Genomic DNA, 13,013 nt, shown 5'->3' with positions numbered 1-13,013 from the left:
ACATCAGTCTTTGCTGACCAATCTAGACCTTTCCAGGTGCTGAAAGGTTAATGAGCCTGATTTATAGGATATACCTGCAATTACTATATCCCTAATCATAGGACCTGCATGAGCTAAAGTAGCAGTAGTGAAAGGGAAGTGTCTATATATACTATATTATCTCAAGTGCATCTATTGATATAGTCCATAGAATTCATATGGAAAAATGATGAACAGTCATTGGATGTCTTCTGCTGTTACCTGTGTCACAATATGGAACTAACCACATGTTTGGGAAGACCACACTCTCATCCAGACCAGCTTTCCTGTATCACATTTTTAATTCCATCATATATTATGCATACTAGCCATCTCTGACACGACATCCCCCTTAGAAGATTACTTTTCAATGCCATTTCGGGTGGTCGCCTCAAAGAGGTTTAACTGTTTATAAGAATCATGACTGAATCTCATCATAGAAATTTAAAGGGATTCTCCACTCCACCCCAATCACCCCTCATTCTTATAATTTGCTGAGGGTGGTGGGAAAATATAAAAGAAAGCATACTCCCAATATCTAATCTCCTGCCGGTGCCCAATCACTACAGCCCTCTGCTGTGATCTATCATCTGACACAGGGACATGTGACCACTGCAGCTAATCACCAGCCGAAGTCAGCCTATGATTGGCTGCAGCAGTCACATGTCCCTTGTGTCGGTGATGTCATAGCTGCAGCAGGAAGCAGAGAGCAGTGGGGCACTAGGCACAAGTTTCAAAAAAAATTTGTGAGGGCAGGATAACCCCTTTAACAGCAATCTAATTTTTTGACAAATATGTTATGGGCTTTTTCTACATACAGTATTTACTGTTAGAACTGTTAGCATGTTTCTTCCATGTTGTATGGTTCATGCATGAAATCTTCCTTTATGTGTCCAAAATGTAACTATAGCTGTAGCTTGCCTCTCGGTACTGCTTGTAGTATCTTAAGTATGACAGCCTCAATATTATACTTAGTAGTGTGGGGGTAATATTAGTTTAGAAGATACTAACAAATGTTCATGTTATGTATGAAAATAGAAATCATTGTATTAAATTGCCTCAAAATGACACAAATTATAAGCTTTGTTCAAAAATATGGGGGGATCATTACAACACTTGTCCTTGGTGTTGGATCGGTCAATAAAATGTATTTCAGAACCATTAGGGCAAATAGTCTAGAGGAAAAATTGTATCTCTCCACTGACACTTTTGTACGCTATCAGCGTCAATAGATTTACTGGAAATATGATTGGATACTGCTATACCTACACTACCGTTCAAAAGTTTGGGGTCACATTGAAATGTCCTTATTTTTGAAGGAAAAGCACTGTACTTTTCAATGAAGATAACTTTAAACTAGTCCTAACTTTAAACAAATGCACTCTATACATTGCTAATGTGGTAAATGACTATTCTAGCTGCAAATGTCTGTTTTTTTGTGCAATATCTACAAAGGTGTATAGAGGCCCATTTCCAGCAACTATCACTCCAGTGTTCTAATGGTACAATGTGTTTGCTCATTGGCTCAGAAGGCTAATTGATGATTAGAAAACCCTTGTGCAATCATGTTTACACATCTGAAAACAGTCTAGCTCGTTACAGAAGCTACAAAACTGACCTTCCTGTGAGCAGATTGAGTTTCTGGAGCATCACATTTGTGGGGTCAATTAAACGCTCAAAATGGCCAGAAAAAGAGAACTTTCATCTGAAACTCGACAGTCTATTCTTGTTCTTAGAAATGAAGGCTATTCCATGCGAGAAATTGCTAAGAAATTGAAGATTTCCTACAACGGTGTGTACTACTTCCTTCAGAGGACAGCACAAACAGGCTCTAACCAGAGTAGAAAAAGAAGTGGGAGGCCGCGTTGCACAACTATGCAAGAAGATAAGCACATTAGAGTCTCTAGTTTGAGAAACAGATGCCTCACAGGTACCCAACTGGCATCTTCATTAAATAGTACCCGCAAAACACCAGTGTCAACATCTACAGTGAAGAGGCGGCTGCGGGATTTTGGGCTTGCAGGGCAGAGTGGCAAAGAAAAAGCCATATCTGAGACTGGCCAATAAAAGAAAAAGATTAAGATGGGCAAAAGAACATAGACATTGGACAGAGGAAGACTGGAAAAAAGTGTTCTGGACGGATGAATCCAAGTTTGAGGTGTTTGGATCACAAAGAAGAACGTTTGTGAGACGCAGAACAAATGAAAAGATGCTGGAAGAATGCCTGACGCCATCTGTTAAGCATGGTGGAGGTAATGTGATGGTCTGGGGTTGCTTTGGTGCTGGTAAGGTGGGAGATTTGTACAGGGTAAAAGGGATTCTGAATAAGGAAGGCTATCACTCCATTTTGCAACGCCATGCCATACCCAGTGGACAGCGCTTGATTGGAACCAATTTCATCCTACAACAGGACAATGACCCTAAACACACCTCCAAATTGTGCAAGAACTATTTACAGCAGAAGCAGGCAGCTGGTATTCTATCGGTAATGGAGTGGCCAGCGCAGTCACCAGATCTGAACCCCATTGGGCTGTTGTGGGAGCAGCTTGACCGTATGGTACGCCAGAAGTGCCCATCCAACCAATCCAACTTGTGGGAGATGCTTCTAGAAGCGTGGGGTGCAATTTCACAAGCTTACCTCAACAAATTAACAGCTAGAATGTCAAAGGTGTGCAATGCTGTAATTGCTGCAAAAGGAGGATTCTTTGACAAAAGCAAAGTTTGATGTAAAAACAATGTTATTTCAAATACAAATCATTATTTCTAACCTTGTCAATGTCTTGACTCTATTTTCTATTCCTTTCACAACGCATGGTGGTGAATAAGTGTGACTTTTCATGGAAAACACAAAATTGTTTGGGTGACCCCAAACTTTTGAACGGTAGTGTAAGTGTCTTTATAGTGAAGAGTTGATGCTGTAAGTACAATATGTGGCAATACATTTACTGACTGTCTGTCTATCTATATATGCACTGTCTCGAAGAGAATGCCAAACCATGAAGACCTGCTCGAAATGAGCTGAAGCTCAACAGATAAAGAATTAAGTTCTGAACAATCGATTTTAATTGCAATTACACATCGGCCCAGTAAATCAGATGATCAGTAACTAGCGGGGCCGCCATGTTGAACGATACAGTTGTTAATGCAACATGGCATTGATTCATTGAGTGCTTGAACACTGTCTTGGGATAGTAGTGTTAACCATAGGGTATTGACCATAGTCCACAGTTCCTCTTCATTACGAGGCTGTAGGAGAGCACTCAATGTTCAATTGTGTCCCACAGATTCACGATTGGGGGGAGAAATCTAGGGATCTTGCTGGCCAAGGAATCACCTGGACAGCTGACAAAGCATGCATGTTGCTGATCTCTCTGTGGGGCCCTGCAATATTCTGCTGGAAAATGGTATTGAGATTGCCCTGAAGCGATAGTAGTGAGTCGGGCTGCAGTGTGTCTTCAGCATAACGTCATGCCAAGAATGTGCCCCTGACGTGTTCTGTTGATGCTGATGTCACCCCAAGCCATCACTCCATGTTGATGAGCTGTGTGGTGCTCAAAAATGCCATGCTGCTCCTGCTTGATGATCATCATTGCTAAGACATAATCTCCATTCGTCGCTGAACACCACACTGATATTCGTCATGGTAGCTCTGGAGCGACACCACTGCAAGCATTTATGAAAGTGGTGCGGAGTCAGGAGATGTCTTTGCAAACGACTGGTTGACTGCAAACCTCCCTCAGCCAAACTTCGAGGAATAATCATTGTTAATATTGGAGTAACCAAATCTGTCCATGTGCTCCATAGAAATTCACCAGCTGAGGATATTAGAGCCGCCATAGCATAACACCAGGGGCGTAACTATAGAGGGTGCAGGAGACACGGTTGCACCCGGGCCCAGAAGCCTTAGGGGGCCCATAAGGTCTCTCTTCTCCATATATAGAGCCCAGTACTATGAATAAAGCATTATAGTTGGAGGCCCTGTTACAGGTTTTGCATTGGGGCCCAGAAGCTTCAAGTTATGCCTCTGTGCAGCATGGTTCAGGTATGGGTACGGGTACAGATACAGATAGAGGGGGGGGAGCCCAGCTCACCTTTTGGATCAGGGCCCCTGAGCCTTTTGTTATGCCCCTGCATAACACTCAACGCTCCAGTCCTGCTAGGACAATGCACATTTTGTTCTAACCCTATTTGGGCATCCTGTTGAGTTTCGGCTGTGGTGTGATGGTGTGTTGCCAAGACCAGCTGGCTGTATGTAGAGGGAAACCTCTAGTAAGATCGTCTGTTTGATGAATTACTCTTGACTTCATCATAGAGGCATCTTCACTCCCTAATCTTTATCCAGATGCAAAAAAACGACACAAAGCATTTTCAAAGTTAGCTTCGCAGACTGTTTTTCACCTTTTGTAAAAAAAAACCGTGGCAGCATCCAAGCTTGACAAAGGCCCAATTGGGGGCCGAAATGCCACCTTTTTCTGTTGATGCTATGGGAGAATAAAGTACTTTTTGTAAATTCTTCACATCCATGGATGCTGCCACGTTTTTTCATTTTTACAAACACTATGGATGAAGTTTGGTTCCAGGTGGCTGCTGCATCACTTAAAGGTCTTCCCATAACTGTGGTTTATTATATGTGCTGCTGGTAATTATTTTCTGATTGGTTTTCACCTTTTATCACACTGCCTGATCACATGATTGGCCAAAAATGCATCAATTTGCATAACTTGTTTGTCTGATCATACCCTAAAAATTGCATAATGCTGCTACAAAATCTTCATGGTGTGGCATCTTCTCTGTGAGCCAGTGTTTGTGCTTGTATATGTATGTGTCTATATGTATGTATATGTATATAATTACACACATTAGAGAAGTACTGCCACATCTCTGCACGTCAACAGTTGTGGACCTCCTGGACTATGGTAAAAATTTCAAACACCTTTTCTCCAATTTAGTGCAATATATGTAGGAGGTGTGTTCAAAATATATCCAACCTTAATTTTTTTGTGCGTAAACAAATGAAGCTAGGGCGGCGTGGTTTGGTGCAAGTATTTAGGCAATCCTAATGGGCATGCTTGGATTTTTTTCCTGCCTGCAGAAGCTGTCAATAGCCGGCAGACAGCCGATGAGTGAGGAAGTGTAAGTGAGCGCAGTCTGACTTTCTTTTTTGACAAAATGGCAGAAAAACTTGAACAACGCTACTGCATTAAATTTTGAGTAAAGCATGGCGATCGGGGGGCGGGGGGGGGGGATAAGGCTGCAACTATCGCGAGACTGCTCTCAACGGGGATGAGGAGGGGGGGGGGATTCCCAAGAGGAAGCGATCCGCAGGATTCGAAAGGCCTTCGGGGAGAAAGCAATGGGCACCACACAGATAACGGAGTGGAACAACTGCGCACATCAGTATAGAGTGAAGCACGTTCTGGTAGGCCTTCAACATCCAGAAATGAGATAGTCATTGACCAAGTGAGGACCCTGGTGATGTCGAATCACGATCAGAGAACTTGCAGCATCAGCGTTGGATCTGTTTATTGCATTTTGACTGAGGATTTGGGCTTAAGGAGAGTCTCAGCAAACTTTGTGCCAAAGCTGCTAACGATCGAGCCGAAGCAACTGTTTGGAGTTCAAACAGGACATACTGCAGACTGTGAACCGTGATCCCAAATTCCTCAACACAGTGATCACTAGCGATGAGTCCTGGGTACCACCCAGAGACCAAGTTGTAGTCATCACAAGGGAAGCATCCAACATCCCTCATGCCAAAAAAGGAAGGTAGTTTTGCAGCAATGTCAAAGTCATGCTGACCATCTTCTTTGACTCCACTGGCGTGGTTCATCACAAGTACGCACCTCACGGTACAACTATCACCAAGGAGTACTACCAAGAGGTTCTGTGTCGCCTTCATAACGTTGTGAGATGCAAACAACCGGACCTGTAGGCAGTGGGCAATTAGCAGCTCCATCGCGATAATGCACCTGCCCATTCTTCACATTTGATACAGAGTTTCCTGGCCAAACACAACACACCTGTGCTTTGTCAGGCTTCCTACTCTCTCGACATGGCTCCATGTGACTTTTGGCTTTTCCCCAAGCTGAAAATTCCTCTGAAAGGAACCAGATTTTTGTCCAGAGAAGACATCATACAGAATGCGAGAGACCAGCTACACGCCATCTCAAAAGAGGCGTTTCAGCACTGCTTCCGACAGTGGCAGAAGCATTGGGAGAAGTGTATGGCTGCCCACGGGGACTACTTTGAAGGAGATTAATGTAAGATTCTTGTATCTGAATACAAATAAAGGTTGGATTCTTGTAAAAGTGTTTGAAATTTTGGAACATTAGGTCCCAAACTGTTAGAGTATAGAGATGTGGTAGTGCTTCTCTAATTTTAAATTTTCCAAATTGTGAAATTTCCGAATAACCATGTGAAGGTCAATGTCTACATAGTTCAGGAGTGTCATTAATTACAGAAATACCTTCAATCAGCTAAAAGGTTAGCCCTATAGCTAGCAAATTATCCCATCTTCATTATATCCCATCACTTCCTTTAACATATGATTGTTCTCATTAAGAGAAACCAAGTAATCTTGTAGATATGATACCTTTTAATGGCTAACAGAAACACATGATGTTATAGCAAGCTTTCCAACCTACTTAGGGTTCTTCTTCAAGCTTATGCAATAGATTCGAAGAGGCATATATATTATCAGTGGACTAATTATTTACTCTTCTACTCATCCTGTTCTGGTATTGTTTTAAGTGCAAATCAATCACACCATGTATGTGTCTTGGTATGTGTGTATATGTGTGTGTATATATAATATATATATATATATATAATTATAAAATATTTCTTCGGATCTATTCCATTAAGCTTGAGGAAGAACCCTAAGGAGGTTCAAAAGCTCGCTAAAATGTCATGTCTTTTTGTTAGCCATTAAAAGGTATCATATCTACAAGATTACTTGGTTTCTCTTACTTAGAACAATCACATTTTAGTCCACTGGCTAACACAATATCAATCTTTTTTTCTTTTTCCCTTTAACACAAGGACGCCGACCTAACCGGAAACTCACATGCTCACTCACCACCCAATGTAAGGAAAAAAAAGAAGTAGCATTTAACTTTAGGGTTACGTAGCCGAACAAGTTAACTAAATGAACTTGAGGGTAATAAAGTTGCAGAATGCCTCTTATTTCTTATGCCCCACACACATCCCATTTTTGCCATATGTTCAGTACTTATGCAAAGAAACAACGTACAGGCCAAGCTAAGAAATGACATACAGACTAAGCATGTCCATAGGGGTGGTTTAGTCAGACATGCCAAAAGATGGTCCTTTTGGCCTCTGCCTGGTTGATGTACATCATTATAAGGAGGAATGGAATCAGGGGGCGTAACTATAGAAGATGCAGGGGATGCGGTTGCACCCGGGCCCCGGAGCCTTGGGGGGCCCATAAGGTCTCTCTTCTCTATATATGAAGCCCAGTACTATGAATAAAGCATTATAGTTGGGGGCCCCGTTCCAGGTTTTGTATTGGGGCCCAGGAGCTTCAAGTTACGCCTCTGAATGGAATAGTATAATAGACTACTCTATACAGCCACTGGAATCCAGTAAAAAAACATATATCGCACAGTATACTTTTATTTTTTTAACATGGAAGCCTATAAGTGAGAGATGCCATACTGACCTCTGTTAAATGTAAACAACATGAGCTTATTGTAATGTATACTTTTAACCCTTTGCGATCCAATTTCTGATTCAGGGTTTCCTAGGGGGCTTTCTCTTTCTGCCATTATACAATTGCACCGTCTGCTGGCTAGAGCTAGTACTGTGGTATGTGACATGCCGGAGAGGCCCCCCAACAACAGAGTGGACAGTAATACACAGTAAGAATACCCTGCCGGACGTCCTCTGGCATCAGAGCTGTACAGCCTTCAATCAGAATGTCTTCAGACGTCAGACAGTGGATTGGAAAGGGTTAACAGATACCATTTTGGCCTATAATCGATGGATGCCTGTGACATATGCCTAACAGTACTATCCATTGACCATAGGCTATAATGGCATTCCTTTAACGCATCGATCATGAAAAGATCACATATGTTAAATTGATACCATAATGGCCTATGAATGCTGGATGTACCTGTTTAGGCATCTGTCATGTCTTCCTTTTAACTTTTACATCAGGAGTTTTCTCGCCACATACGCTAAGCAAAAAAAAAAGTGAGCAAGCCATATATTAATTGAAGCCGGCAACAACTTGACAAGCTACTGGTGAATTGTTGTCCATCCTGATATTCACTACTGTCCAAGTCATTTCGAGAGTAGTACTCTCCTGTGTGGTCCTTATGCAGCATTAACCATCCTGGGGGGTGTAGAATTTAGAGAAATGGGCAATATGGAATTTTTCTAACTTGCTGTAGGAGGAATCCATCTTCTTCCGATGTTCTTTATGTCCATGTCTTCAGTGAAAGTCGTTCTCACTAGGTCATAGAAAAGTTTCCTTCAACTTCTGTTACACAGGTCTTACCCCAACGCTACATTCAGTCACGAATATGAACAAAACTACAGACCTACAGCTGGAGCCATAAGATGGCCCTTTTTTTTTTGCTATGAAACTATGTTTTATTGTAATACTCTGTACAAATAAGTTGTTACCTATCTTTTGCAGGTAAAACCGGTGTCCCACAGCAGAATCAATGTATCGGCAAGATTTAGGAAAAATTTTCAAGAGCCGTGTACGGTCTTGTGAGTAATCTCGTCACAACCATTATGATGATTTTATATTGAAGGCCACTCATATTTACTATGACCCTCTTTCTTTTCACCAGCCTTATTGCTAATGGAGACATCATGAACCCAGTGGTGCGTTTATTGATACCTAGAAAAGTCCTGGATCAGTGGGAACTTGTCCTGGCAATGGTTACAGACAAAGTGAAACTCCGGAATGGAGCTGTACATAGGTATATGTCTCTACATCTATACGTCTCTCTATAGGTATCTACATCTACTGGTCTACAGACTTCTAGTTACTTCAACCCTACTTCTCAGTTCTAGTGCCCTTGTAGCAACCTAGAAAATCTGTCTACTCTGAAGACATTCGTTATAAAATTCTAATTAGACCTAGAACTTCCAAACCTTCACAACTAGATGTACAGTATATACCGAAACTTGACTTAGGAGAAGGCCATGTTCAAGCTAGCATATAAGTGATATAGTAAATGGCCTAGTGAGTCATCTTGCAGTATTAGAAATGGATGAATATCCAAATTATATAGGATATATGTGGTTCAATATGGATAGTGAAGTCAGTGGTCCTTCTTAAACCTGAGATATCAGACTACTATTAGGCTTATTGGTCAATCTGAAAACTGCATGATTTTGAGATTTTCTTAATATAGATTGTGAAATCAACACACAAAAAAAAAAATCACCAAAAATAAAACTTTAATTTATACCAAAGTTCATTTTTTAATGACACTTTCCTTTTAAACACATACAACCTGTTGTTTTTTTTTTTAGATAGGACTTACCTTTCAGCTATTTTATGAAATCTGTGTAGAAAACACCTAAGTAATGAACTGATCTAATAAATGTTTTATTTCTGATCATTCGCTTTAGATTATATTCATTAGAAGGAATTCCCATTAATGATGGCTCTGAATTAGAAAATGGTCAGTTTTATGTTGCAGTTGGCAGAGACAAATTCAAAAAGTTGCCATACAACGATCTGATATTCACTAAGTCATCTGTTAGAAGGGCACAAGGGTAAGCCTAAACTATTATATTGATGTTCCTTATTGTCTTTATATATTCCTTATGCTCTATAGGTGTCTAGGTATTTATTATACCATAAGTCCTGGTATTTCTGTCCATCATAATGCCATAAATCAAAAGTTAAAATGTTAATTAACTAAATATGTAGCCATTTTACCGTATATACTCGAGTATTAGCCGACCCGAGTCAATAAGTTTTACCACAAAAAACTGGGAAAACTTATTGACTCGAGTATAAGCCGAGATATACTAGAGTATATACTAGGTAAAAAAAAAAACTCCATACTCCCCTCCCAGCCGGCGTCTGTGTCTGTGCAGCAACCTGTATGAATTATCACCGCCGTCCTCTCTGCTCGGCTCTGTCATCTCTGTCAGTGCTGTGTAAGTAAGCGCTGTGATTGGATTGAGCGCCAGCCAATCACAGCCGTCACTCGATCCAATCACAGCGCTTACTTGCACAGCGCTATACTCGAGTATATATGGTAATTGCTTATCAGCCTGTGACTGCTCTCTAATATAATTGCCACAATCACCCTTCTGTTTTCCTCCACAGTAGTATACGCCCAATGTACTTGTATGTTTTAGGTATTAAGAATTAATATTTGTTTTCTTTTTCCATATCCACCAATCTATTAGTTCTAAAGCATCTTCATTGCCTCCTATAAACGGATATAGAAAGTCCAAGGAGAATGTAAGTAACTGGCTTAAATAAGAAGACTTATGTGTGGATGAATTGTAACTGAAATAACGTTTGTGTGATTGCTATTTAAAGTATGTAATAATGCGGTCCCAGGGGAACTCCCACTCTCATCATCTGGAACGCTGATCCCTAGAGACTCTTAGCCGCTAACTTTAGCAGAATAGACATAAGCAATGAACTATAAAAGTGCTCTTACAGCGCTGCTCTTACTCACGTTATGGATGTTTCTGTATGGCATACTGGATTCACTCATTATGTTTTCTATAATTCTGAATACCTTTTTATATATATCACAAACAATAAATGTATTAAAAGTAATGTATTTGCAATAGACTTTGGTTAGAATGTTAATTCTAAGGCTGGGTTCACACAGGACAGATTTGCCGTGGAAATTCCGTGCAGAATTTCTGCACGGCAAATCCACCCGCGGCTCCTAATCTTGGGATAAGCCAGCCATCGGGACGCGATTTTGCAAAGATCTCGTCCACATGGGCAGCCAATCTGTCACTGCAAAATCGGGCAGAACCGGCGATACGGCGCGAACTTGACCGCCGCAGCATGTCAATTCTTTTTTTTTTTTTTCCATTTTGGCCTCACTCCTATCTATGAGGAGAGAAAGCTGCAATGGAATGCCGGCTGCCGAACCGCGGAAATCTTGCGGCCAAGCCGCAGGATTTCCGTCCCATGGGAACCCAGCCTTAGAGTTGAAGGTGAGGTGGTTCTCTCCAGGCTTATCACCTGAATAATGTCGACTATTTGAACCTTAGGAGAAAGAGGTATCATGTTGCAATTGGACTGGTATTCAAAGTCATCTAGTGGTGCCCTATGCTGAGCGCAGTGCCAGGCCCTTCTTTTTGAAAATTCATCAAATTCTTCTCTACCTTTGGGTCACGTGATCTCATAGTGACTCCCTGTATATTAAAGGGGGTTTCCAGGAGTAAGCTATTGATGAGTTTAGCTTGCAAAAAAAAAAGGCAGAGAGGAGACTTAATAGCGGTCTACAAATATCTGAAGGGCTGTCGCAGTGCAGAAGGATCAGCCCTATTCTCATTTGTACAAGGAAAGACTAGAAGCAATGGGATGAAACTGGAAGGAAGGAAACACAGATTAGATATTAGACAGTGAGGGTTATCAATGAGTGGAACAGGTTGCCACGGGAGATGGTGAGTTCTCCTTCAACGGAAGTCTTCAAACAGCGGCTGGACAGACATCTATCTGGGATGATTTGGTGATCCTGCACTGAGCAGGGCGTTGGACCCCGATGACCCTGGAGGGCCCTTCCAACTCTACCATTCTATGATTATATCTATCCTTGGGATAGGTTATCAATAGTTGATTGGCAGAGATCTGCTGCTCAAGATCCTTGCCGATCAGCTGATTGAAGTAACAGCGGTACTCAGTTGAGCGTCACTGTCACTTCAGTCCATTCCAGGCACAGCACCGTACATTGTAGCAGCTGTCTCTTTTATTGCAGCTTAGTCCCTTTCACTTGAATGGGTTTTAGCTGCCCTTAGGCCTTGTGATGAATGAACATGACACTGCAGATCTCTTCAATCAGTGGATTGGCAGGGATCCCTAGCAGTGGACCCAACCAATCAATTTTGATGACCTTTCCTGCAACGTCCCTTTCATTGTCTTCCTGTTCTCCCAGGGGTCACCATCTCAGCCATTAAAACTTCCTGTATGTTTAAATTGCATAAACTGTTCCACTGTTAAACTGTTCTTATGCTTAAACAGCTCTTCACACTCAGTTATAATGAAGAGAACAGTTCAGCCTCCCTGACCGTATACCGGCTAGTAGAGATGCTACTGGCTCTAGCTGCCCATGGGATGTTGTCTTGAGACATCATGGGATTGATAGCATAGTGTAGAAGAAGAGAAATCGGAGTGAGATCTAATCATCCTGATGGTGTTTGACCAGTCCTGGAAAGTCAGTACAATATACATTACAGCAGTGCAGAGCCATAGACAATCGTGTGTGGGTGTCGTGATGGAAAGTTGTGTTTCTGTTGGAGGTCTTCTTTAAAGTAAAACATTAACGCATATATACATCAAAATGATGGCTAAATATCTGCACTAACTTACGTAGACATAGAACTAAAAACATAATGAGAGGGGAAATGTTGTAAGGCAAGAATAAAACAATTCCTGGGAATTAAACAATCCTCCGACTTCAGGAAAAGAAATGATGTCCCTGAGGGGGGGGGGGGGGGGAGTATATAACCTGCAATTGTTCTCCTCAGTCATTCCTCTGATCTGCCGGTTTCGGGACATATTTTTGGGCCTCCAAGATACCCAACACAATTTTCAGACTACCTAACCTCCACATTGCATTGGTAGTGTTTGAACAGTTGCACCTGTTCTCTGATTAGCCAGATCTGCTCATGTGATCAGCATTGTCCAATCAGAAAACAGTACACAGTGTGCATTAGGTAATTCGAAAGTTCCTGCGGCCATCATGGATGGGTGAAACCGAGGCCCTAAACTAGCGGGTCGGAGAGACGGCAGAGAAGAACAACTGTAG

The 13,013-nt window shown here is 41.6% G+C and overlaps 1 protein-coding gene across 1 annotated transcript in view; it reads left to right on the top strand.

The window, feature by feature from the left end:
• The window catches only part of DCDC2 (doublecortin domain containing 2), a 143,270-nt gene that overhangs the window by 34,372 nt on the left and 95,885 nt on the right, over nucleotides 1–13,013 (top strand). The window contains exons 3-6 of the mRNA XM_066579429.1: nucleotides 8,684–8,760; nucleotides 8,844–8,975; nucleotides 9,634–9,780; nucleotides 10,426–10,480. Coding sequence (XP_066435526.1) covers nucleotides 8,684–8,760; nucleotides 8,844–8,975; nucleotides 9,634–9,780; nucleotides 10,426–10,480 — 411 coding nt within the window. The remainder of the gene's footprint in view (nucleotides 1–8,683; nucleotides 8,761–8,843; nucleotides 8,976–9,633; nucleotides 9,781–10,425; nucleotides 10,481–13,013) is intronic.

The sequence above is a fragment of the Eleutherodactylus coqui genome, chromosome 9 (genome assembly GCF_035609145.1).
Source record: "Eleutherodactylus coqui strain aEleCoq1 chromosome 9, aEleCoq1.hap1, whole genome shotgun sequence".
Lineage (NCBI taxonomy): Eukaryota > Metazoa > Chordata > Amphibia > Anura > Eleutherodactylidae > Eleutherodactylus > Eleutherodactylus coqui.
This window is presented reverse-complemented; position numbering and strand designations above follow the sequence as displayed.